The following is a 26,842-nucleotide window of genomic DNA, read 5'->3' as shown; positions in this document are numbered from 1 at the left end:
CATGTTCTCACTAATTGATGAGTATCTCTGCTGTAGACTCACTGTGCACAATAAAGTCCCCAGAATCTGTCGGCTCAAACTAACAGTACAATTAATGCTATGTTTACCTTTCCACTATCACTCAAGAAAAGAAACCAGTTTTACTAGATGAGACTAAATGGTATAGTCACATTGAAGATGTAGACATACAGCCAGAATTATTAATATACTATAACTTTTACTATTCATGTACAAGCCATAACTTTGCTGAAAGCTCCTTTACTATTAATTAATAGATGATTTTATTGTGAAGTTATGATCATTTTTATTAGCCATGAAATTCTATGAAGTTACCTGATTATTGCTTAGTAATAATTTATGCCCCAAGGGAAGATAAATTCAAAGAATTAATATGTATGGCTAATAAGCTAGTACTACAAATACCTCGTATTGTGTAATTCCTAGCTGACATCACGAATTCTTTAGCATTGTCATGCATAATGATTTTGGTGTGAAGAACAACAAGTTCTTTAGTAGCCGTTATTGAGTTACGTTTGTCTGATGGCATCAGTCAGTCAGTCAGTCAGTCAGTCAGTCAGTCAGTCAGTCAATCCAAAAATTCCTTTAAATAAATTATTTTTAAAATTCCATAACAACTTGTTGAAAGCATTTCAGGTTGATCTGAAAGCTTGTTTGGGTTTAGTTTAACCTAACCAATACTGCCTCATTGTGGTCAGGGAAAAATTGAGGCTGGTTTTTGGGTGATGTTATTTCGTGGACCACGCCTACTCCTTTGTAGTCCCTATTATACAGTACTATTGTACTGTATGATTTGTGAAAAAAGAGCTAGATTATCTCCTGGCTTGAGTCTTTGAGCTGTCATAGTTGTGAAATGATATTCAGTATTGTATAGCAGAGTGAAATCTCATTGAGAACTGAGTTGAGTTCTTAGTCTGGTGATCTTTGAAAATGTCACCTGCTTGAATATAATGTTGTATTGGGATAATATTTGAGACAGTCATCCTGGTTACTGAGGTGTACACTATATACATACATATCATAGAATTACTGTCTGTCCGTCTGTGTGTAGGTGTTGCTCTGTCATGACAGTGATACTGGTAGAGAGTTAGTTGTCAAGGAAGTCCAAATTGATCCTTCACTACATTCGGACTACAAAAGGTACTGGTATACATGACACACTTAATGTTTTGTGTTGTTGTTGTTGTATGTGTGTGTGTGTGTCTGTGTGTCTGTGTGTGTGTGTCTGTGTGTCTGTGTGTCTGTGTGTGTGTGTGTGTGTTCATCCTTGCTTTTCCACATTATAATATAGGCAGTATGGCTGTTGAAAATCTACAGCAGGAATGGTTTAATTGTTAGAGCTATACTTTGGTACAACACAAAGTGATACCAGTTCATGGAGTACATACAGCTGTACCTGGGGTGAGTGTTAGTTTAGTACAGTGTTGAGTAGTGTATATTATTGGATTATAGTTTGTGACTTGATGTACAATATTGTGTGTGTGATTCAGTTATTTGTTGGGCTATTAGTGCTTGTCAGTCAGAAATACTGTACACATATTTATTGACAATTTTTGACAGTTATTCCCTTCCTGTGGTAATTTCACAATTACAAGCTGTAGCTCAAGTTATTTCCCAATTACTCCTAAGGTCATTTCCATTTATGGAAGAGGTGAACATTGTTCACTTCCAATAGTATATTTTGTGTTTATGAGCCTGAATTTGTCCATACAAAATGTAAAGCCTTATAACTCACTTGTTCTTGTTCTGGTGTCAAAGTACTTTTGTAATTAGCAGTTCAGACGTTTAAATGGTTTCACACTGTTACTAAATGTTTTGTCAGTTGGTCAGATTGTTATCACTACATAACACCTCGTCTATTAGTAAAGCAGCTAAGTGAAAAAATTGTTTGCTTTTTGACAAAAGCACCAAATATGGTACAAATTTTGTCATACCATTTCATATTAGATATGGTGCCATTACAAATGATTTAGTTTATTTAGTATACACATAGATATACTATACACATAGGGATTGGAAACGGAACTTGCACACTATAACATCCGTGTTTCGGTTTACGTCATAGTGCGGTTGCTAAGGATGATGATGGCGAGCAGGTGTGTCCGTAGTTTATCTGTTTGTCGCTAACTTCACTTCAGGATGAAGCAGTTAAGTCTCCCAGGACAATAACAAAAGTTTGAAGAGTTTGCAAGAGCCATATTTCGGCAAATTTTCGGTAGTGCCATATTGGACGCTCGTACATGATTTATCCAGTTTGTTTAGTGACTGATTTCAGCGACCCGTGACCTTGTACTGAGTCGTATATTTGAAAGAACGGACTTTAGATGTATTCCATACCATACCATACTGTCCTGCAAAGTGTGTCTGCAACTAGCTAATAGAACACTTGGTCCACCAGGCCACATTCTTCAATTCCCAGTCCAGGTCATTCTATGATTTCATAGATTTGCCTGCATGGAAGCTTTAGTACTTACGTGGCATTATACTACAAAGTGAATAAACATGATTGATTGGTCCCAGTATGACTTCAGTTAATTACACAAGCCATTCACCATTGTTACAGAGTTGGCTAAAGGTAGCACCACCAGTACAGCCAGAATGTGTTAAGTTGACAATCTCTCACACTAACTAACGAACAAACCATACACTTTGAATATTTTAACTGTACAGTGTAATATGTGTACGTTGATTATGAATTAAGTGTGCAATGTAACTATAAGTGTTTGTGTCACTTCTTTTCGAAAGTACACGTACTGTTTAAACATAAAATTTGGTAGTGCATCTTGAGCTCTTGCTTGTTGGTCATCAGTACACTGTCATTTGGTGTTCTTTGATGGGTGTCTAATCATGTGGCTTGGATGATTTCTTCAAAATTTTGTGTCTTATTAGAAGATTCTGTCTTTCATCCCCGTGCCATACAGCGTTGGTTCCAGAGCAATCCAACACACACTTTACACTCCCCAAATGTGGTATGGTAAATTGATATCTAGCATTGGTCATGGGCCTACTAAAAGTCCACAAGTGTAAAGTGGTAAGCAGTAATTTTATACAATAATCCAAGTTGCCTATTACACTACACACTTGATATTGATTTCAAAACAAAATAAAAGCTGCTTCCCAACACAGAGAATCTGTGAAAAGTCTACAAATATGAGACGGTGTGGCCATAACATAATCCACTTACCTCTTAACATACTGGTGGCTTGTTTATTACAAACAACAGCCTCTTGTGGTTGCACACGCATTCCTGTTATTGTGTACAAGGCTAGGTTAACCAATTCTTCAAGTTAAAAGCCGACAAATTGCTAATAGTTGACAAATAAAGCCATTAGAAATAATATCGTGCTCGTAACTACGGACAGTATCTATGGCGACTAACTAGCGCAAGCGAAACACGGATGTTTTTTCAAGCTCGTTATTTCACATTGGGAATTTGTACAGAGACGTCACGTGAGTTACTTCCGTTTCCAATCCCGTTGTAAAGTTTAGTATATCTATGGTTTACCTTACTCAACTTCCACAGAAAATTTGGTACTTTTATCACAAAGTGAACAATTTCATCAAAATTTGTTGCTTAGCTGCTCTACTATATAGAAGTTGTACAACATCAACTTGTAGTAAATGAATGTACTTTGATAGCTAACAGTATCACATGTTGTGATTGTTCTATTAGAGTATTTACTGTTTTGTTAGAGTATCTGTAAAAAGAAAATTTTTTTTCTGGTTTGAAAGTAAGAGACCTGCTTGTTCTACAACTAGAAATTGATCTGTGATCACCCACTGTGTGTGTTGTGTGTTGTGTGTGTGTTGTGTGTGTGTGTTGTGTGTGTGTGTGGTGTGTGTGTGTGTGTGTGTTGTGTGTGTTGTGTTGTGTGTGTGTGTTGTGTGTGTGTGTGGTGTGTGTGTTGTGTGTGTGTGTGTTGTGTGGTGTGTGTTGTGTTGTGTGTGTGTGTGTGTGTGTGTGTGTGGTGTGGTGTGTGTGTGTTGTGTGTGTGTGTTGTGTGTGTGTGTGGTGTGTGTGTGTGGTGTGGTGTGTGTGTGTGTGTGTGTTGTGTGTGTGTTGTGTGTGTGTGTGGTGTGTGTGTGTGTGGTGTGTGTGTGTGTGTGTGTGTGTGGTGTGGTGTGTGTGGTGTGTGTGTGTGTGGTGTGTGTGTTTGAGGCTAATGCAGCACTCAGCTTCATCTCATGCTCTGTTAGGCTCTCAACACACTCCCTCGTGCTGTATTTCCATACAAACGTGTGGTTGTACTTATGTGTATGTTGTCTGTCTGACTGTGTGTAGGTGTTATTATGAGATGATGGTAGAGAGTTAGTTGTAAAAAAAATCCAAATTGATCCTTCATTGGATCGAATTACTCAAAAAGTATTGCTGCACACTGTGTGTGTTGCGTGTGTGTTGTGTTATAAAGTTTCTACATGTGTTCATTTACTTTTCTTCATTATTTTAGGAAGAATAGCTATTGGAAATGTAGTTGTTGAATACCCGACACAAAGGGGTAGTTATATTTCGGTACAACACAAAGTGACACCAGTCTTTGTGTCTTCATGGAGTACATACCTGGGGTGAGTGTTAGTTTAGTACAGTGTTGAGTAGTGTATACTATTGGATTATGGATGTGACTACAATGTTGGGGAGTGGAGTCATCACTCATCACCAATGGGATGAAATGTTAGAACACAAAGACTTTATAACTGCTTTTGGATTTTAAAAAATCAACATCAACACCATACCAGAAGGTGCAACATGGACCCTTGGTGTTTAGAACAAGTTCTTGAGACTTGTTGGTGATGGTGAACTCCGGGTGTACAAAGGTACAACTACATAACCAAGCATACAAAGATTTGTATGAAGGGTATATTTTGTGAACTGAATGCTGATTCTGTTGACAACTGAACTCACAACCGAGACAAGTTGAACCCCTAGCAAGGATTGTCTGTAGTGACATCACCATGTTGCCAATCCCTTTCTACTATATTATCTAGGACGTAATAAAAGTCTTTGAGTAAAAAATATTCATTACCTACTGTTATGTTTCTGCTGTAGATATTTACACATACAGTGTATACACTGGATGATGTCATGGACAAGAAATACTTGTGGAAGCAAAAAACAATTCAGAATTCCAAATATAAAAAAGTACAAAAGTTGCCGAAACCCGGGATTGAACCAGGGACCTTTAGATCTTCAGTCTAACGCTCTCCCAACTGAGCTATTTCAGCTATACAGTTTCTAGCTTTGTTTTGATAGTTAAAGGGACTATATGCTAGTTATTGACTCTTAGCTATGTTAGGAATAGACAAGCTTATGTGGTCATTGTCCAGCAAAGCTGTGTGTTGTGTTAAATAGACATTTAGTGGTGAGTTTCTTCCAGTCCATTTATGAGTCTGTTTTCCAGTCCATTACACATTTTAGTCACATCTTAATACAGTTAGCCACTCCAAAACAGTGTCAAACACCAAATGACAGTGAATAAACCTCTGTACATTGTCTTGGAACTTGTTTAAGCAATACATCACAGTAAGACATGTGAACAAATATTTCTTTCAAACTCAACCTCCATTAACAATGGCTTGATTAAAACTTGCATCGGGTATTTTTCTTTGTAGTACGTACAATTTTACGATTAATTTTTTTTAATTTAGTTTTTCTTAAAATGCATGCTTGTGCAAATTAGGAGAGTTTTTGTTGAGATGGTCACATGTTTGACTTTGTTATTCACTAGCCACTGAAGACTACTGTAGTTACATCTTATAAAACAACATCTGATTCCTTTGAGTGTATGTACAATAATTGTCAAGTGTTGGATGGTTGTTAATCTTCACCATGTTTTACAGTTTGGTGCATGAAAGTGATGGAGTTACACTGACAGTATCAACCATGTCACCAACCTGAGATGGTTGATACAGTCACACACCTACAACATTTGAGGTATGGTTAACTGACTGTTTTATTAGAGTGTTTTCTTGTCAATAAAATTGTTCTACTCAAGTTCTGTTAGTAATTGAACAGAGCAATGGATGGGCGCTTTGTGTATCTGATAAAATACATGAATTCATTTTTGTAAAAACCTAGGAACAATAATGTTTGCATAATAGAGCTGGGAATCTGTGGGGCACAATTCCTTAGATACTGTGGGGGACATTTAATAAATTTTATAATATTTTGAGTGTAGAGTAAAATTGCAGTATCATGGTTTCATTAAACTTGAGTTGTGTTTCCATAATTTGTTGACTGAAAATAACTGGTTTGTATAATTTTGTTTTTGCAATAAAATACATTGGGTAAAAATGTGTAGTACAAAAATGATTTTGTACTAACTTCAGTGAACACAGAAACAATACTCAAAATTTATATGCAGTACCATCATATTTGTCTGTTCATAGAGAACGATGTGTTTGTTTTTCCTTTGTACCATCAAGCAACATGATATGAGTTACGTGTGTTATTATTGTTACTAGAAGAAGTGCTGATGGCCTCAGCCTTGTTATCACTTTGAGAGATGGAGGGAGCTCGTCTGATACTACAATCAGTTATGAGTAACAGAGTCTGTGAAGAAGTGACTATACGTAGATGATGAATACGAGGAAGACAATGAAGTACAAAAGATAATGAATATCCTGGAAACCAGACAAAAGGTAGACACTGATATAACATGGTATAAGTGTTGTCATGGTTACTAGGCCAAGAGGGATAACAGATCTACTGATGATGGAGAAGACAAGGAGTTAGTACATGTGGTTGACTCTAAGTCAAGATCTACTAATGTGTAATACAGTGTAACAACAGGTCACTATGGTAACCACAAATCATTGTAACCAACCACACCCTTCTTGATCAGGTGAGCCACTGTTATGTTGTTGTACAGCTATATCCCTGTTTTCTAATTACATTAGGAAAATATTACCACAAGATCTTGAAACATTTTAATGCTTTGTAATGACAGTAATAATTGTTTAATGTATAAATTTTAATTAAATTACAATATCTTGTCAATTCACATGTATAGTTAATTGGAATGTTGATTACCACTGGAGCTCTTGATCGCATGATCCATTCTGCTCTACAAGGTGATATATCTACAACAACAAAAGTTTAATTACACAACACATCACACAAACATCATCCTACCTTCTCACATGACTCCTTCAACATGTAAAGTTGATCCAGTGGTACACACTACTGTATGTCAAAGTTGTCATAATTTAGACAAGCACAATTCCACATCTTCATATCACAGTAGAAATTTATACTCCTGTGCTAGCTCAGTTGCTGATGCAGTCTTATAACATCTAGGGGGTGGGGCTAGAAACTTGCAGGAGTACACACCCACTAGTACATATCATGGAGCAGTAAGTTTGTGAGTGAAGTGAACTTGTCCAGTTGTGTCTGCTTGATGACTAGCCGACCCTTCTCCAAGATCTGTTCTATCTGCTCACTCCACAATACCTGAAGAAATCAAGTTATCAAATTATTAACAGAGTGGTTTAAATTCAGGGTAACACACAGCTTGCTACAAATGTATTGTAATTCTAGAATTCAAAATAAAATACATAAGACTTGAGGAAATACAAAGTGTTGGTCATTATAAACCTGTAGATTATCATCTATAGTAGGTCGGGAAATTTTTGCGGCAAAAATGCTTTTGTGGCAGCCACCGGCAGGTCCACAAAACAAAAATATCTCACTACAAAATTTTGTTACCTTAATGTAAACACAACTACAATCCAGCTGTAAACGTTTCTAGATGTGAATTGGTAATTCCATCAAACCATATACTGTATTTGACCGGTTAATAGCCGTGGCTACCATAAAAGTCACCCCCGGATAGTAGCTGCAGCGCAACCTTGAATCACTGTCATAAGAGCTGCCCTTGGATAAGAGCTGCGGTTTGCATCTGAATATGCTGATACAAGTGTTGATGACACATGTTTGAAGGAGAAACTAAGCAAAGGAGTTGTTTTAAGCCTGGAAATAGCATTTTTGAGAGGAACCAAGTGAATTAACAGTATTAAATGATGGTCAGCCATTTGAAAATCCGTATAACACCGCAGGCTACTGCCACACAAGCTCATAGTAGCCACCCTTGGATAGTAGTCGCCTTCACATTGTACCTGCATCATTTTCCTTGCTGAAAGTTATAGTAAACGCAGCAATTAACCGGTAAAATACGGTATGTATACATACAAAATTTTGAGGTACGTAAATTTTATGGATTGACAAATTTCAGGTATTTTGCCATTCCATTTTCAAGGATCATTTTTTTTTTTTTTTAAACTGAGGTTACTTATTAGAAAACATAGAGCCAACTTCAGTAATCATTAATTTTGAGGATGAAAATTTTGCACATAGCTAAGCAGCTGTGAAATTCGCAAAAAATTATATCCCTCATGTATACAGTAGCAATAGCTAGACTAATACGGTGTTACATTGTATTGCCATGACTACAGTGAAGCCTTATTAATAGGGTCACTATGGGACCAAAACTTTTCAATGAGGTGGTCTTATAAATGAGGTCAATAATTACATTTAAGTTGTGTTTTGGACATACTAAAGGTGGTTACTATAACAAGGTGGTCTTATTAAAGAGGTGGCCAGTGAATACAATTTACTGGCACCTGATAGCTGGCACATGGTTGGTCTCCAGTACTCGGTTCCATTCATACTCATCTTGGCTCTGAGTTTGTTTCTTATAGTTTAGGTCAGTTAACCTCAATCAATAGTCATTTGGGCTACATCACCATATATGGTAGTGGTACATAACTTCAAAATATGATGGAAAAGATAGACAATGACTTATGATGATAAAGCTCCAGAAAGCTGTCAAATTGTGGACAGTCTGGTAACCACAATGCCTGGGGGTATACATGATGACCTATTATGACATCATTTATCATAAACACAAGTTTGACATCAAGGAGGACTTGTTGGAAATCATCATTACTGATCTTGTTTGTCAATCTTTGGCCTGTAATGGAGATGATAAACCTCCCTGATGTAAACCATTTTATATGCCACACTTCACCTCATATACAACAAACTCGAAAATATATTCTCAATTTTTTTATAATAGACATGAAGTGATTGTTCTATTAGAGTACTATCACAGACACATAACACAAGAAGTAAAGCCTCATCCATCATGTAATATCACATCACTACCCAGAGAACACACGGGGTACCTGTGTACCATTCACAGGGCAGGACTAGGAACTCATTGGAGGTTGTACCAGGTGTGTGATTGATACACACAGAGACAAACACAACAACAGCTTCTTGGCCTACAGTATAGTAACAAGTTTCAATAGACAAAGTTGACAGCAAGCAAACTTATTTGTGGTTAGTATGGCGGGCATGGCTCCACACAAGTGTGCACACAGCACTAGACATTGCTTAATTGTGCAAACAAACCTTATAGAAAAATGAATGTGGTTTCACGCATGACCATAGCAGTGACTAATAAGTGGGCGTCGCTCAAAAAGAAGCTGGCCTACTGCAGGACTTTCCACACTTCCAAGCAAATTAAATTTATTTCAGTGAACCACACCCACAAATAAACCACACTCACATATTCTATAAAGTGGGTAAGACCCAACAAATACTCATCACAAGTAGCTACTGTATAAACAGTATTTGAGGGGAAATTTTGGGGTTACTGACAAAACTGAGAAATCTGCAAAAGTTTCATCCATCCCCACCCCCCCCCAAATAGCCCACCAATGTTATAAGGGTGTTCAAGCTTTGAAATGATAACAATATAGAAGTTATATTAATTCGAGTACTGTTTCACTGTTTACTGAAAATGATTAAAATTTGTACAAAATTACAAGTTCATTATCTCATCAGATTTTAGTACAACACTTTCAAGAGTTGTTAATGTAAGTGAACCGTAATTTAGCACTTCACAGTTATCCAACTACATAACAGTTAGACAGTGTAAACAAAAGGTAAAGTCTGCCAAAAGCCTCAGACAGTAAACACTGTTCATATATGATCAGCTTCTATACACATCAACAGTAATACAGTACATTACACTGTTCAATAGAGGAGTGGTTTAACAGTACACAACACACAAAGTCAACAGTTACACAGTTTGTTGACTGACCTAAGATGGTGGCATGATCCTCAAAGTTTGTTGCCAGATGATCCCGATTATACTTGCAGAACAGTGACAGGTAAAACCTGTTTACATGAATGGCTGACCTAAAACAACAAAGGCAACATGAATGTTCTATTAGAGTACTTCATGATATGTAATACAGTAAAGTTGAAATTATACCAGTTTGACATTGGAGGATGTACACAACACAAATCCTGTAATACAGTGTAACTCATTCCTCACACACATACAACACATAATGGATTGTGTTGACTGGCTCCACAAGGACACAAGTTGAGGAAGTGACTTAACACAAGTGGATGGTGTGTGGGGCCATCATGATGACTATATCATAACTTGATAGCAACTAATAAAAGAGTAGTCTGAAATGTGTGTATGAGCAGTGACAAGTGTCTACATTTACTATCAAATAATATTATGGTGTAGACATGTGGTATACTTGTGTGTGTACATGTGTCTAGTGTGTATACTTTATTGTGATGTATGTACTACATATATGTAGCATGTAGTACGTTTGAGTGTACAAGCAAACTGTGTTTTATAACAGACAAGTACACAAATAAATTGGAATTTTCAAGTGGAGTAGGAAACATAGCACATCAATAAAAAGTACTGAAACAAGCTGGACAATAATTATTAAATCACAGTAAAACAATAAAAAGTGTTATATCCCTACTGTGGACATTAACTATTTTTGTAAAATAAAATTTATTATGACTGATGAACCCACGCTTGCTGCATCAAAAGAAAAAATAGCACCATGCCCCCCCCCCCCCCCGCTATCAATTATTGTCAGAAAAGTGGAGTATCCATTATGCTTTGTTGTCAGCTATGTTCAACTTGTTACACAGCATTACAAATCAAATCTGTTCGAAAAGCACCACTGCAATCAATGTAGCCACTATGAAAAATACTCCATTACAAAGAGAATCCATCACATGCTACTACCAAATTGACACCTTTCGCTGTCAGCAAGATGAATGGGATACACTGGTAAGTCCATGGAAGAATGCAGTGTACGTACTGCAGTATCCAAAAGGCACGTGTTCAGCTGAAGTGACGTCGACCAGTGAAAAAATCAAGCCCACAGCCTTAGCCATTATCGAGTTATGCTTGTCTGAAGACATCAGTCAGTCAGTAGAAAAAAATTTAAAAACAAAAATTGCTTAGCAACTTATTGAAAGCATTTTGGGTCTACCTGAAAGTTTGTTTGGGCTCAGTTTTACTTACCAATACTGTCTCATCCTCATCAGAGAAAATCGAGGCTAGTTTTGGGTGATGTTATTCATGGGCCACACCTACACCTTTGTGGTCCCTACTCTCCCTACTATACAGTACTACCGTAATGTATGTGAGACTGTTCACAGTACAGCAGGCTAAATATTTTTAAAGAAAATTGTCCAAATACATTAAATTCACAACAGACAGAAATTTCAGCACTCACCTGCCATTGGTTTCAAAACTGGTTTAACAGGTATACATGTAGCTTGCCGGTACCCACCAGACCAGGTAGCACATGTACATTCCTCTCCAATCCGATACCGTCCTTAGGGAATGCCAACCTGTAAGGGGGAAAAGGATTTAAGTAAATGTTACAAGACTGAGTGGCCCATCCTCTCTCTACAGATACACAAACTGATGGACTCCTTATACTTCAGATGCTAAGAAATAGTAGTTAACCCATCTAATCCTAGACCACGCTGCAGTGTCTACATTAGACATGTACTGATTTCAAGGGTATTAATGTATGTATGTACACTAATGGGACCATATACAAGTGTCCTGAAGGTGTTCTTACTATTTTATGATTTCAGGAGTCTGAATTTGTGTACAATAAAGAGTATCCTGATTATTAAAGTGGCGGAAACTGTGGAGAGGTGTCCTATAATATCAAGCTGTCCACATTTCAGAGTGTCATGATAATCAATGTGTGTAGCAGAATACAAAAGGCCAGTGTCTGATTGTCAAGGTGTCTGCTTGAGAGAGTTTCATACAAACCATACAGACAACTGGACTGATACATACAGGAGGTACTTTACAGATGAGTAATCTCCCATGAGTAGTTGTTATCAGTGTAAACAGTAACAGTTGAAGTGTTAATAATTGAAGCTGACTAAGTGATGAGAGAGGCTAGCCACAAGTACATGTTAAATACACTACTTCAATGAGACCATCGCCGTCACCTGTAATGGCTCCAATGCATACCACACATAATCATGCATGTACATACCACACACAAAGTAAAGCAAAGCCTCCAGCAGCCATGCAAAACACAGCCATTGCCACCCAGTGAACCAGCACTGGGATGCCTGTGCACCACTCAGGCACTTGAGCCTGTGCAGGCAAATCCTCCTGGAGCAGGGCTAGTAACTCGCAGGAAGGCTGTCCAGGTCTCATGGAGAGAGGTCGCGGAATCTAAAGTTTCACAATGACCCCAACACCACTAAGCGAGACAAGGACAGTTGTGTATTTACTTCCCCAGTTTATACCACACTCATCAATGCTGGAGCATACTTGTTCTCCACTGAAGCTACACACACACACGCACGCACGCACATACGCGCGCGCACACACACAACAATAACAAATCATGCACTCAACTAACTCAGTTTTATGATGCTCATCAAAAGCCTGTGCCATGTGTTTGAACACTTCAGTGGAGAACAAGTATGCTCCAGCATTGATGATGTTACTGACATAGGTCTCTGGCTTCTCCACATAATATAACACCTATAGCAAAACACAGGGTAGGGAGAGGAGCCATATGAAACTATTTGGATTCTTTTTAAAAAATTGTTAATTTAAAAATGAAGTAGGGATCTATGCAATAAAAAGTAGTGAAACAAGAGATGAATGATGGTATTACAGCATACTGTAGCTCAGTGGGGAGTCCGTACTTTGGCACTGAACCAAATAATAATAACTAATGTGCCAAAGTAGGGACTTTCCCACTGAGCTATGCTGTAATACATTGTTCACCTTCACCTTCACATTGTTATTAACATTGCTGTATTGTATATTATATAGACTAGTACTATTCCATAAAGGTGAATTTCATCATGTAAAATGTGTCTAGGATGATTTCAAAGTCGGAATTTTTGTTAGCGCATGAAATTTTCACCACAATCCCTACTTAAACGGTACTACTGTACCGTTTGATTGATGTTAATAAAATTCACAACATTCATTAACACCTCTCTCAATTACATAAAACACACTAACCAAGTGGTTAATGTGATTGGGTCAAATTAAGCCCTACTCAGATACAAGCACATCCCATATTTCCTTGTATCAAAGCTGCATTTGAATAAATGCTTGTCTCAATTACTAGCAGGAAGAGAGGATTAGGAACTTCATTTACAACTAGTCCCTACAACAGTGTACAAAAAGGATGTCACCTCAGTAAAATATAGAGTGGAGATATTCTAACTATTGAAAGTTTTTTTTTTTTTTTTGTAAAAAGTGTCTGATATGAAACCTCCTCTAAAAAGATAGTCCATAACTAGGGTAGTCCTTTAAGAGGGATTCAACACTATTTGATAAGTACCAGACTAATTGTTTATAAATTGGTCCCTTTGTGTTAAATCTATAACTTCAACATGGTACAACAGTGGATACTATCTATGGCTTGTATAGCAGTAAGCCTTATCACTATTATCTGCTATATATAATTAGTGACATCATGACACTCTAGCTGTATTGTGACAAGTACACAAAAAAATTTGGAATTTTCAGCTAGAGTAGGGACCATAGCACATCGATAAAAAGTACTGAAACAAGTTGGAGTAGTCCATGACATTAAATCACTGTAATAAGAAGTGTTATATCCCTACTGTGCTCAAGATACCATAACGGAAATGCACAGTAGGGATATAACACTTCTTATTACAGTGATTTAATACCATGGACTACCCAACTTGTTTCAGTACTTTTCATTGATGTGCTATGGTCCCTACTCTAGTTGAAAGTTTCAAATTTTTTTTGTGTACTTGTTTGTTAACTTTTTTTGTAAACAATTTTATTATGACTGGTGAACCCACGCATACTGCATCTGAAAAGGCACCGTGCGCCCAGCTATATCAATTATTATCTGAAAAGTGAAGTATCCATTATGCTTCGTTGTCAGCTATGTTCAACCCGTTACACAGCATTTTGAATCAAAAATTGTTCGAAAAGCACCTCTACAATCCATGCATGCCAAAAGAAATCATGTCGCATGCCCCAATCATATTAATTATCGTCTGAAAAGTGAGGTATCCATTACGCTTTTTGTTGTAGACTATGTTCAACCTGTTACACAGCAGTACGAATCAAGAACTGTTTGAAAAGCACCCCTGCAATCAAAATAGCCACGATGAAAAATACGGATGATTTCTGTTTCGAAGGGAAGCCATCATGTGCTCGTGCCAAATCGACACCTTTCCCTGTCAGCAAAGATGAATGGGACACAAAGGAGGACACTGGGAAGTCCATGAAGAATGCATTGTACGTACTGCGGTATGCCAAAAGGCACCTGTCGGGCCAAAGCGACATCGAACAGCGAAAAAATCAAGCCCTGCTATCGAGTTACGCTTGTCTGAAGGCATCGGTCAGTTACTCAGTCAGTAGAAAATTCCGTTGAATAAAATTTTTTTAAAATTTCATAGCAACTTGTTGAAAGCGTTTCGGGTCGATCTGAAAGCTTGTTTGGGCTTAGTTTTACCTCACCAATACTGCCTCATTGTCATAAGGGAAAATCGAGGCTGGTTTTTGGGTGATATTATTTTGTGGGCCACGCCTACTCCTTTGTGGTCCCTACTACACAGTTACTATCGTGCTGTATGATACTACTGACATACATGCTTGTCTATAAATATTTTGATTGTGCAATCATAATCATACAATAGGCATGAAAGGGGGTAATACCCTAGAAGCTAACACCAAAATGTCCTGGAATAAGGATAAATACACATAGTGACATCACTTTGCATAAACACTTACAGGATGACATCAAGGAAGACTTATCATCACACTGACTTTGATCTTGTTGATAGATGGCAGATCAATGTTGACCACATCTTGACTTCTAATAGAACATTAACACTTGTGATATACACCATTTATCACTGTACATGTCACACTTCACATACAGCAACATGCTCAACAAACTTGAAATTGTTTTATAACAAACATGAAGTGATTGACTGTTCTATTAAAGTGTTCTCTGCAGACACATATTATGTGTACGTACTACAAAAAGGAAAGCCTCAGCAATCATATAATATAACAATATAACATCACTATTCAGAGAACATACTGGGTACCAGTATACCATTCAAGTTCTAGGAGTCTAGTATTCAGAAATAGCCTTGGCCATGGGAACCAGTTGGAGGTTGTACCAGGTGTGTGGTTGGTACACACAAAGACAGATACCACAGACACTCACACTTGTACACAACACATGTACATGCCCAACACACACATACAGCTCACCTTTATGAACCTGTTATTGTAGTGTTGGTTGTATTTCCCACTGAAGTATTCTCTGCTTGTGTTGCTGTTTCTCATGATGTGAAATATCACATCTATGTTTTGCTGGCAAATCTGTCACCACCTGTCATACATGTCTTCCAACCAACTGGGATGAAACAACATCAATCAAGTCCTCCTGTTTGTCATATCTGTTGTACACACAAGACATGGAGGACAAAGAGGAATGGTGCTCACCAATTAGATGTACATTGCTAAGTTATTCCACTCCATCTAGTTGGCTAACAGCTGACATGTTAAGATCATCCACAAACACAACCTACCAATGAACATTAGTATTAATAATACAAGTAATGTTCCAGGGTTCTGCCCAGAAATCCTAAGTGGTGGTCTAAAGTTAACATGAATTGATATGTTGTGTGTTATATTAGGGTATATTGCACATGTATCAGTGATATATCTAAGAATTGTACTGGTCGGATTTAAGAGGGTACTGGTCGATTTTTAGAGGTACTGGTTGCTTTGAACCACTGCCGACCAGTGTGGGCAGAACCCTGTGTTCCCTTACAGTTCTCCTGTCAAGTGGTAGACTAAGTAATCCTTTACAACACTTGTTGATCAGAACACTTGCTACTGGCTTGTATACAAGTTCCTCGGTATCCAAACAATCTGCGGAATACCAAACCTAATCCACCGGTCATCCATGTTACTTACAACATACATATCAAAAATGGCAGTTTTGTGGATACCAATGGTTTAGTCTCATCCCCTGCCACCCACGCTTTAGATCACACGAAGGTCTTTACGTGATCAAGCGCGTGGGCGGCTGGGGACGAGACTATGTGCAGGTCAGGTCAACTTCTTTCGACTTTTGTTTGTGGATGGGAAAAACCATAATACGGCAAGACTAATGAATTGTTTCACTGACTTGTATAAGTCCAGTGCATAAAGGTGGACAAATTAAATCATAGAGCATTTAAAGGCAAGGTAGTGATCCTAGAGTGGATTAGCTTAGCACGTGATACGTACCACTTGAACCATATTATTTTAAACGCTATAAATAACTCACCTGCAGCGCCAAACTTCAGTGATTCGTGCCTCCGTGAGATCATCCCGAGGAGTCCAGTCTGATGCTTCAGCTCTGTCCTCCTTTGTTTCACCTCATGGGGCTTATCACTAGGTGTTCGACTCTAACTATTTCGTGCAAGGCTCAGTGCAAGGAGTTTTCGTTAGTCTCGCGTGGCCAGACCGCTATTTCTCCGTCACGGCGCTTATCGATTAGAGATTATAAGCGCCTACTGCGAAATTTCGCAGTAGGCGCTTATAATCTCTAATTTCGCAGTAGGCGCTTATAATCTCTAATCGATAAGCGCCGTGACGGAGAAATAGCGGTCTGGCCACGCGAGACTAAGTTTTCGTATGGCAGGAATGAAGATTAAGTGTTAGCCGAAATGAAGTTAGTGACATTATAGTGTGCGTGTAATGTATTCAACATGTGAGTACGTGTGCACTAGACCTGAGGCGAGACTAGAAATGTTACCTTGCTCAAACACTAAGCAGTTATTGCATTATGTGTTCACATTAATCCTTCAAAAATGTGTTGTATCCCATCCCACGATGAGTAAGTTTGTTAATGGAACAAGACGTAGTCACCTCCATACCAATTAATCAAGTGATCAAGGGGTATTTTTTGCAGTAAATCAAGCGATCAAGGCATCTGCAGCAAAAGTGGCAATCAAGCACCTTTGAAAGATAACTTTAGGCAACGTGAGAATTTACTAAGCTTTTACGGTTGACAATCAAGAATCAAGGCTCTTGGAAAGATGTAATCAAGTAATCAAGGCAATATTTTGGTGATCAAACTTCTTGATCCCGTGCATCAATTGGCGGTATGGAAGTGACTACCCCTTGTGGAAGTAGTGTGGATTGATATGGGTATTTTACCATAATCAGTACACTGATAATGTCTTGTGTATGTGGACTGATTTGTTATTGCCCCTGCAGAACCTTGTCAATATGAATATTTGTTAGCTTTTGTCCTAGTCAGAGAAGTACATAATGTAGTACCAGTCATGAAGTTACAGCTTACTATACAGTAGTATCCAGCACCTTTACTTACGCATTACATCAAGTTTAGAAATATCCTGGTCTTGAGTAGCATGGATATATCTAAGGCCACCACAAACACATTTGTCTGTTGGACGGTATATCAAGATAGTTACTAGCCACAATCTGGTGTGCTACATGTGAAGTCAATAAAGTATTCCCTAGGGTGTGGCTACGTATGTATGTGTGCCTTACTGGTGTTGAATCATATGATTACCAGGATTAGAGGATCACTCATTTTTCACTGAGATTATCTAATAGAAAGCATAGAGCTCACGTTAGTTTTCAACGATGATAATTTTGTGGAAATCAAGCAACCATGAAATCCACAAAAATTACGTCCCTCAAAAATTTATATGTATACGGTAACTTTGAACTGGGGACTAGGGATTGATACCATAGTAATGACTGGAAGTACCAAGCTCCCTGGTTAGGAGTAATGTTGAACTGGGGACTAGGGAACAAGGTATTGATGTGGTCTGATTCCAAAGCTAGCAACCCATGTAGTGGGGAACTTTGAGAACTTGGGAATACTTGGAACTTTGATGGGGACACTAGACATGTATGCTAGTTATAATGTTCTGACAAAACCTGCTGATCATCAAAACAACAAGGGCATGTTTTAAGTTTTGAAGTATACAAGTTTGGTTGATTGTTTACATTCTCTATCACTTAGAGATAACACATTCCTGCAACCCAGGGACTGACCATGGGAATTTCCCTCCCTTATAGTGCTGTTGTAAGGTAAAAGTCTGACTATTTTGTAAAGTGATCTGATTTGAAGGCAGATGTGTAATCTGGTTTTGCAGTGTATGAGCTAAGCTGGAAGATTAGTACACCTTGATAACCAGGACAGCTTTTTAATAATCCTAAGGTGGACCACATCTAATATTTTTCACAACACTTGAGCCTCAACTAGTGACGTGATGTATTTTGTTTTACACATATCACAGAAGGTGATCAATAGTTGTGTGTAAGATCAGATGTGAGGTTTAGTGTGACCTATTTCACCATATTTGTACATCCAGCAAGTGGTGAAATATCATGTAACAGTTGTAAACCGTTGTTGACTTGTAACAAAACATTATATTTCAAGGAATTATATACCATTTTAATTTACATTGCTTCAAGAGTCTCCACTGTTTATAACTAAAAGAAATTTGAATGTTATCTGTATAGTGAATTTGAACCATGAAGGTCACTGGTTTGGTCATGAAGGAATATGTTAAGATGACGAATAAGCAGAAAGTGGATCCTCAATAACTCTTGTTGTGTGTAGATGTAGATACACCATTCTGTGTCTCTAGCTACTTTGTTATATGTTGTTTATTTCTGTACAGGTAGTCCTGTGTAAGCTGTTGTCACTGTTGTTGTCCTTGATAATACTACTACAAGTACCAGCCAAAACAATTTATCAAAAATGGTAAGTAAGTACTAATCAAAGTGTTAGGTAACATACACCTGTAGTGGAGTGTACGGATTTTATAAATCTTCAGATCCTTTGTAGAGCATATTGTAATTTATTTTGAGCCATATGCCATGCTGTACTCAGATTAGAAGGTACTATAGTGTGTGAAAAAACTGGGCCCAACATGGCATGACAAGGTGAGGTGGACTGGCACAGGTTGGCCTGGATTAGGATACAATGTGAATGCTGATCAGTTTTGGTTAACAGTAGTAATTGTTTCTGTTGGTGACAAAGCAAGTATTTTACAACCAGCTACTGAATGTACCGTCGTTGATACTTTTCACTTCAGGTGCCTGTAGATGAAGAACAACTTATTGTAACTCATTATTTTTCAGCATGTGCAATCCCCTGCTTGTGTAGTAAGGACTGGATTGAGTTTGATAACCTGGGTTGGCTTGAGTTGAGAGTAACCCGGGATAGTGTTAAGAGGTGTTAGATGTGTGACTATGTGATGTACATTACCAATAGATTTTAAGTGTTGGGTGGCTGTTAATCATCACCATGTTTTACAGTTTGGTGCATGAAAGTGATGGAGTTACACTGACAGTATCAGAAGGTCATACAATCACACACCTACAACACTGAGGTAAGGTTATCAGAATTAAATTGACTGTTCTATTAAAGTATTTTGTTGTCAAGAAATGTTCTACTCACAATCAGTTAGAGTAATTGAACCATAGATAGTATATTCTACGTACCCGTAGAATATACTATCTATTATTGAACAGAGTTCTGTGTATAAATGGATGGCTTCACTTATCTGACAAAATACAATATTTATTTAGAAACAGCTGGTAGTCTGGGGAACACAGTCCCTCAGTTACTGTGGAGGACATTTAATAAATTTTATACTCATATTTTGAGTGTAGAGTACAATTGCAGTATCATATGGTTTTCATTAAACTTGAGCTGTGTTTCCATAAGTGATTTGTGACTGAAATAAATTGTGACCTGCTAACTAGTTGGGTTTTTTTTGCAATGTGTGAATGTGTTCTACAAAAATAATTTTGTACACATTTTACTGACTTCAGTAAACACAGAAACAATACTCAAAATTTATATACAGTACCATCATATTTGTCTGTTCATAGAGAACAATGTGTTTGTTTTTCCTTTGTACCATCAAGCAACATGAGTTACGTGTTATTATTGTTACTAGGAGAAGTGCCAACAGCTTCAGTCTCGTGAGCTAAACCTAATCTCCTTATCAGGTTACAATTTGGTGTTTCCACTGCACTAGGGACCAATGTAGTGACATCCTTGTCCAGCAGGTTATCCATCTCTACATCAGACACTTTGTGGGAAAAACAGGATGTGAGAAGTGAGTACATGTTATATGTATGTGATAATATGCGACCGTATGAAAACCCCGACACAATCGTACAAACCTAAATTTACAGTGTAAAGCATTGAATACAATGTGGGGGGGGGGGGGGAATATTTGCATATTATTTAAAAATTCTGTAAATTTTTTTGTGTTTTTAGTGAAGAGAGGGCCTAATATTAAAACTTTGATATCATCTTACTCATCTACTCAAGAGAAATTCGAAAATCTTTGCTTCGTTGCAATAGACACAAGGATTTGAAAGTTATGTTCGAAAGTATAGTACTCAATCGTTCTTTCTTCACTTATTTCACCTTTGTATGTAGTTAAGGTGATACATGGAAAACTTACCCAGTAATCGACTCCCCTACTTATGGTGAACAGGATGGTGTGACTTTCAATTCCATGTGTCATTTCGGTTATAAGTTAGTAAAGTTACAAGCGTTTTAGTAAACACTTGTGATCCTATACTTGCTGAACAAATTGATCTTTCTGTTGTTGCTATACTTTGTACTTTGTAGGACTGTAACTCCCAAAGTTACATATATGATCTGTAACTTTGCCAGAGCATGTATTTGGCTAATTATATTATAAGTAGATTATTATTATTTAATAAACAGGTATTCGAAAAGTGTGTGATTGTGTTCAGATCCGGTCACATTTGTGCACATGTATTGGAGCACTACTCTGTGTATTAGTCAAGAGTAGGTTATGGTTGTATCATATAACTATCCATATGTAGCTGAGAAATGTGAAAGAAAAGAAATGATTTGTTTCTTTACTACCACCAACCAACATTGGTTATGTGTGTTGTTTACATTGACGTAACTGAATGTTGCCATTTCATAGCTTTATTGCTTGTGAGTACACGTAGGCCACAACTACACCTTGATGAATTCACCAGTTTGTGGTGACCACAACAAGACAAGTCCCAGCTGTGTAGACTGTTGCACTTGTAAGTCTTGGTCGGTGTAATAAGAGCCTAGATTCTATTTTTACACTAGTTGCTGTACAAATCAATTGTTTTACTGTTCCTACTGTCTACCACTACAACTCCAAGAGTATTTAACAGATCAGAATGAAACTTCAAAAATGTCGTCTAGACAACAAAGAAGTTGCAGGGTGTACATAAAATGAAATTCAAGAAATGCAAACTATACTATGTACAAGTTGAGCTGGATCAGCTAAAAATGAAAAGTGGTCAAGGGAATTAGCATTCAGCCAATCAGGTGACAGTAAAATTATTGACAACAGACATGTGTGGTTTGGCTCCATTACAAGTTCAGGAATGCTGTAATTGACACTGCGCTTTTCATAGGAAATGTATACATTGGCCATAAATGTTGTGTCTGGTATTTGAACAAAAAGATTTTTGAGTGGGTCAAGCAGTGCTGTAAATTAGCCAAATTTCAAGATTGTGTGTAATTGCATCCTTGAGTTATTAGATGCTTCTAAGGACACATACATACTTGAGCTTTTGTTTCCTGGTCCCAATTGTGACATACAGTTATCTATGGTACACAAAGACAGTCGCTATATAGATATGCTCTCTATAAAATTTTTGTAAATGCAGTGCACTTGGAGGATTGTTAACCTAGTGATTGTTCTATTAGAGTATTGGACTATTTTATTAGAGAATTTTGTGTGGGAAATTTTCTTTGGTTATCAAGGACCTGTACCCCTGTGCTCCTTTGTATCAGCCACTGTACCAGTAATGAATTAGTAATACCATCAACTGTAGTATTTACTGTAATAACATTTGTGCTATGAAAAGAACAAAACACAAGAATATCTGCTCTTATATCATGTGATGTTTAGTTGAAGTGAATAATTAGTGGAAATGTCAACAACCTCACTACAGAAATTTTGACACCTAAGGAGTTTGACAAGTTTGTTTTGAGCCATAAAGGGTGTGAAATTTGTCAATGTTTCATGTTGTATGGTAAACAAGTTAGTGACTGTTCCTCAGTGATATACTCTGTAATGTGTAGCTCCTCCTTGTGATGTCATTGAAGTGTCATTCTACCTGGAGACTAATACCTTTATACCGAGGTGGTCATGGCTGGTTGTACTAATACTAGGAGAGAAAGTTTCAGGAACACTCAGCTATAATAATGTACCAGGTAGGTTCCTACAGTGTACATAACTACTCATTACTATATTCCAACTGTAAAGCTAAGTCCTTGAATGATTATCCACTACTTTAGTAACTATGACAGAATGAATGAATTTTCTACTATCATGTGGTACTGTATCATGAAGAACTGGGCTTTTCCAGCCAATAATATCACCCTAAAACCATTCTTTTTATGGGGAGGGTATAAACAGTGGAATGGACTACTGGAATGGTGGAATACTGGAATGGTGGAATGGATTTTTTTTAAGTTCAATATCATTTTTTACATCCAAATAAGTACAACTCCCCTTATGTAAGAAAATAAATAGGATTCCCCTTGAAGTCAGCTCTTTTAGCATAATTCACCTCACCATAGACAAAGTTTACCAATATATTGTACTGTAAAGTAAGTTATGAACATGCACAATAGCAGTTTATTGGGAACACTAAGAAGACTCCTGACTTTACCCTTGTTCCTAAATGATAAAAATTTAGCTAGCTAGCTGATTACATGAATGCATTGTAAAAGTACATTCACTGTATAATGAAGTATTCATTTATTATCAACTTTACCAGTTAGGCACTGGAGGACGAACACAGAAGGCAGAGCCTGTACGAGGTGTTTACCACTAACGTATAGGAGCCTAAGCGAAAATCTTTGGGTAAAGTGAAACGGGACTATCTTGTAAGCATTTACAATGAGCCTTTTCCACAATTATGTCAGAAAACTAAATTTAGGCCAAAGTTCATTGTGGCAGTGCCACATTGCACAATGAACTGAACCACAGTTAGTTTCATACAAGTAATAAAATATTGAGTTTTAAGTCATACAAGTGTTGTGGTGAGGAAAAGTATACTAAAAGAGCTGACTTCAAGGGGAATCCTATTAATTTGCTTACATAAGGGGAGGAGTTGTACTTATTTGGATGTAAAAAATGATATTGAACTTTAAAAAATTCCATTCCACCATTCCAGTATTCCACCATTCCAGTAGTCCATTCCACTGTTTATACACTCCCCTTTTTATGACAGCTTGGCAACATTGGTTAGGCACAGCCTAGCCCAAATACGTATGTCTTAGACCAACCCCAAACCCTCCAAAAAGTTTCAGTGGAATTTTAAAGATTTTCTATTTCACAGAATTTTATTCTGACTAATTAACTGATGCCTTCAGCCAAGCATAATTTGACAAAGGATATAGCTACGGGCTTGATTTCTTCACTGTTCAATGTTGCTTCATTCTGAGATGTGCCTTTTTGTCAACTGCAGTACGTACAATACACACATCATGGACCTGCCTTTATCCTCCAGTTCTTTTCGTTAACTATGCAAGGTGTCAATTTGCAATAACACGATGCGGCTTCCCTGTGGCTGTGTAGGTTGGTATCTTGTCTGAGTTTTCCATAATGACTGGATTGATTGCAGAGATGCTTCTTGTGCTGTTCTTCATTTGTAACGCTGTGTAGTGGACTGAAATAGGTAAAAGTGAAGCATGTAATGGCCACCGTTCAATCTCAAGTAGTTGGGGCTTGCGAATCATCTGTATTGTTTGTGGTGACCGGATTGATTGCGGAGATGCTTTTTACTGCTCTACGTTTACAATAAAATGAACATACAACAGTGTAAATCTTCCCTGTAGACTCGAACCTCAGTAAGAGATACCATCTATAGCCAGCAAGCTCAATAAGATCCTATACCGCTGTAAAATGGGATGAACAAAGCTGATAGCGAAGCGTAATGGCTACTTTACTTCGAGTAAGTAATAATATTGATACCTGGAGCACCCGTTCAGGTGAAAACATTAACTCTGGTGCCATCCTTTCTTTCCATGTGGTAGTGTATGCGTGGGTTCACCAGTCATGATAATATAAAAAGTAAATGAACAAATATAAGGAAAAAAAAAATTTTAAGTTCAATTAGGGATCATAGAAATGAAAAGTAGGGAAACAAGGGAGGTTGCCTACACCTGCAGATATACTAGTGGACATTTAATATTAATATAGTCATGGGTATAGACTGATGAATGGATTAACATTGTCCACTAGTATATCTGCAGGTGTAGGCGACCTCAGTTGTTTCCCTTTTTTAAGTACTTCGTATTCTATGATTCTTAATTGAAATGCATGTTCTATTGGTTTTCCCTTTGAATGTTTGTATGTTGTGTATCACAGTCCTGGTGTGTCAACTGTACTAAAGTTTCTTCTTATTTTAATATAATCCTTCACAAGACTATATGTGTGTAATGTCACTATTTTATATGAAAGTGACCTGTAATTACTGCTGTTTTACAACAACATAATTGTGTTGTTTCACACAATTTTTTTTACCTCTATGGTATATGTTTGACTTTGTTATTGACCAGCCGTCTTGTGAAACAACATCCTCATTGATGTGAGAGTGTGTACATTACCAATAATTGTCAAGTGTTGGGTGGCTGTTAATCATCACCATGTTTTACAGTTTGGTGCATGAAAGTGATGGGAGTTACACTGACAGTATCAGAAGGTCATCAACCATGTCACCAACTTGAGATGGTTCATACAGTCACACACCTACAACAGTGAGGGTAAACTGAACCAATATGACCACTGAGAGATTGTGTGTTGTGTTTGTTTAGGATGTGACAACTACAATATCCTACTCATGGTGGTGTTTCATATTAGCTAGAGCATCTACTGTTTCACTATCAATACTACAGAAATGATTGGTCATAAAGAAGCAAGTTGGTACTACTTAGAGTGTAGTGTAGTGTTAAACCATTAGACCCTTAATAGTAACCCACACAACTCCTAGTGGAAACGTCTAAATGACCTGTGTCTGCGTCCGTGTGTGTGTGTGTGTAGTGAGGGACCTCTCTAGAATAAATCAATTTAATAGAAACTTGTATATGTGACCCAGGCTGGGAAAACCGGGCTTATCGTCTATTTAAAAGTATCAAGAAATGCCGGTTTTAAGTATTTAGTGTGTTGTAGCTCGCCAATGGTTGAAGCTATGTGTACCAAATTTTCACACTTTTTATACCAATTCTTTACCTTCCACAGTATCCAATGTGCAAGTAGCCAACTACTAAGTTTCCCACCGTATTACATAGTTTTTAAACCAAGGTTGACTGTATCAGGCCAGCTGCAAAATGGGTGGGAGGCAGGGAGCCTGGAAAGCGGGCAAGATGGTGTTCAGATATTGAAAAGGAAGGCGTAGGGATGAATAAAGCCAAGTTTTGGGCCATTGAGGTCTCAAAATTGGCCAAAATGAAAGGAAATTCACAGCAGAGGTACTTATTCAACACCACAGAGCTGTACAGCCACATACAGTCATCCCAGGCTGACCAGAGCTCCATTAAGGCCCCACACCACACATACAGATCGCCACTGAGCTTGGGAAAAGCAGCCAGCGAAACCAGACCACTCAAGTCTAGCTGATTTTGATTGTGGAATTAGATAGTTTATTCATGTAGCTTTGTGTCTTGGGTGAAAAATCAAATCTGCTGACATGGGCGATAAAACCGGTTTTTTCAGACTGGGTCACATATATTACAGCATTGCCGCTAGTGCTATTAGTATATGAAAAATGCGGCCAAGATGCTAATAAAGCACAAGGCTTCTTTGCTTCATGCTTTATTAGCATCTTGGCTGCACGTCTCGTGCTTTATTTTTCCTTTAAATGATTTATGGAACTTTCTAGCCATGTATTGTAGCTTTACTATACACTAAGACTTGCAATTATCACGCATTGTACAAATTATTAGCAGCCTGAATGCAGAGTAGCTCACGTGTAGTTCACTATAGTTTAGCATACATCATGTATTGTTGCAGGTTTGGTGACAACCCACAATTGATTCTGTTGTGACACATGGTAAAGCATTTCAGTGGTATCTCCAGGACTTGTCCGTTTACATTAACAAATGTAACAGCAACGTTACCTTCTCCCACCCACCATTGAAACATTTAGGTATGTCTATAAAAGCAATCCAGTGGTAGAACTCATATTGGCTGGGGTGAATGATGCGGTGAGGCTATCAGCTTTCACCAGCTTGGGTGATTGGTCATACTGGCATGAGCACTGCAGGCTATTAGCTTGTACTGGAGCACGTGGGCAACTGTGCTTTGTTGCACCTTTATTTGTACAAATAAAGCACTCTTTGCGGTGCAATAAAGCACTGTTTTCCCTAAAGTGTACTTTATGACATTTAAAGTACACTTTTTCCTTTGATCTCATCCACACAA

The 26,842-nt window shown here is 37.7% G+C and overlaps 3 protein-coding genes and 1 non-coding gene across 16 annotated transcripts in view; 1 reads left to right on the top strand and 3 right to left on the bottom strand.

Moving 5' to 3' along the window:
* The window catches only part of LOC136241013 (SEC14 domain and spectrin repeat-containing protein 1-like), a 105,968-nt gene that overhangs the window by 13,185 nt on the left and 65,941 nt on the right, over positions 1-26,842 (bottom strand). The gene's annotated exons all lie outside the window — the stretch shown is intronic.
* LOC136241002 (uncharacterized) overlaps positions 1-26,842 on the top strand; it is a 48,706-nt gene that overhangs the window by 20,339 nt on the left and 1,525 nt on the right. The window contains exons 2-11 of one of the 8 annotated variants that reach the window (XR_010694081.1): positions 1,070-1,158; positions 1,310-1,419; positions 19,052-19,134; positions 19,692-19,765; positions 20,339-21,458; positions 21,508-21,732; positions 22,495-22,626; positions 25,080-25,185; positions 25,237-25,341; positions 26,432-26,567. Coding sequence is in view for 1 of the 8 variants with exons in the window: in XM_066032100.1 (XP_065888172.1) it covers positions 6,700-6,789 (90 nt within the window). In the remaining 7 variants the exon portion in view is untranslated. Of the gene's footprint in view, positions 1-1,069; positions 1,159-1,309; positions 1,420-4,466; positions 4,582-5,853; positions 5,948-6,477; positions 6,655-6,699; positions 6,858-6,912; positions 7,188-19,051; positions 19,135-19,691; positions 19,766-20,338; positions 21,459-21,507; positions 21,733-22,494; positions 22,627-25,079; positions 25,186-25,236; positions 25,342-26,431; positions 26,568-26,842 lie in introns of those variants that run through there. The other 7 variants (XR_010694080.1, XR_010694083.1, XR_010694084.1 and 4 more) reach the window with 7 other exon arrangements.
* On the bottom strand, positions 5,166-5,238 carry Trnaf-gaa (transfer RNA phenylalanine (anticodon GAA)). Its single transcript has one exon. It is a non-coding gene; the product is annotated as a tRNA-Phe (tRNA).
* Positions 6,930-16,861, bottom strand: LOC136241024 (mannose-1-phosphate guanyltransferase alpha-A-like). The gene is made up of 9 exons (XM_066032204.1): positions 16,675-16,861; positions 16,174-16,274; positions 15,843-15,924; positions 15,609-15,796; positions 12,742-12,866; positions 11,581-11,698; positions 10,122-10,219; positions 7,148-7,465; positions 6,930-7,095 (listed from the first exon to the last, which is right to left on the bottom strand). The coding sequence occupies exons 4-6, from the start codon at positions 15,681-15,683 to the stop codon at positions 11,593-11,595; spliced, it is 306 nt and encodes a 101-aa protein (XP_065888276.1). The 5' UTR covers positions 15,684-15,796; positions 15,843-15,924; positions 16,174-16,274; positions 16,675-16,861; the 3' UTR covers positions 6,930-7,095; positions 7,148-7,465; positions 10,122-10,219; positions 11,581-11,592.

The sequence above is a fragment of the Dysidea avara genome, chromosome 12 (genome assembly GCF_963678975.1).
Source record: "Dysidea avara chromosome 12, odDysAvar1.4, whole genome shotgun sequence".
Lineage (NCBI taxonomy): Eukaryota > Metazoa > Porifera > Demospongiae > Dictyoceratida > Dysideidae > Dysidea > Dysidea avara.
Note: the sequence above shows the minus strand (reverse complement) of the source record. Positions and strands in the feature narration are given on the sequence as shown.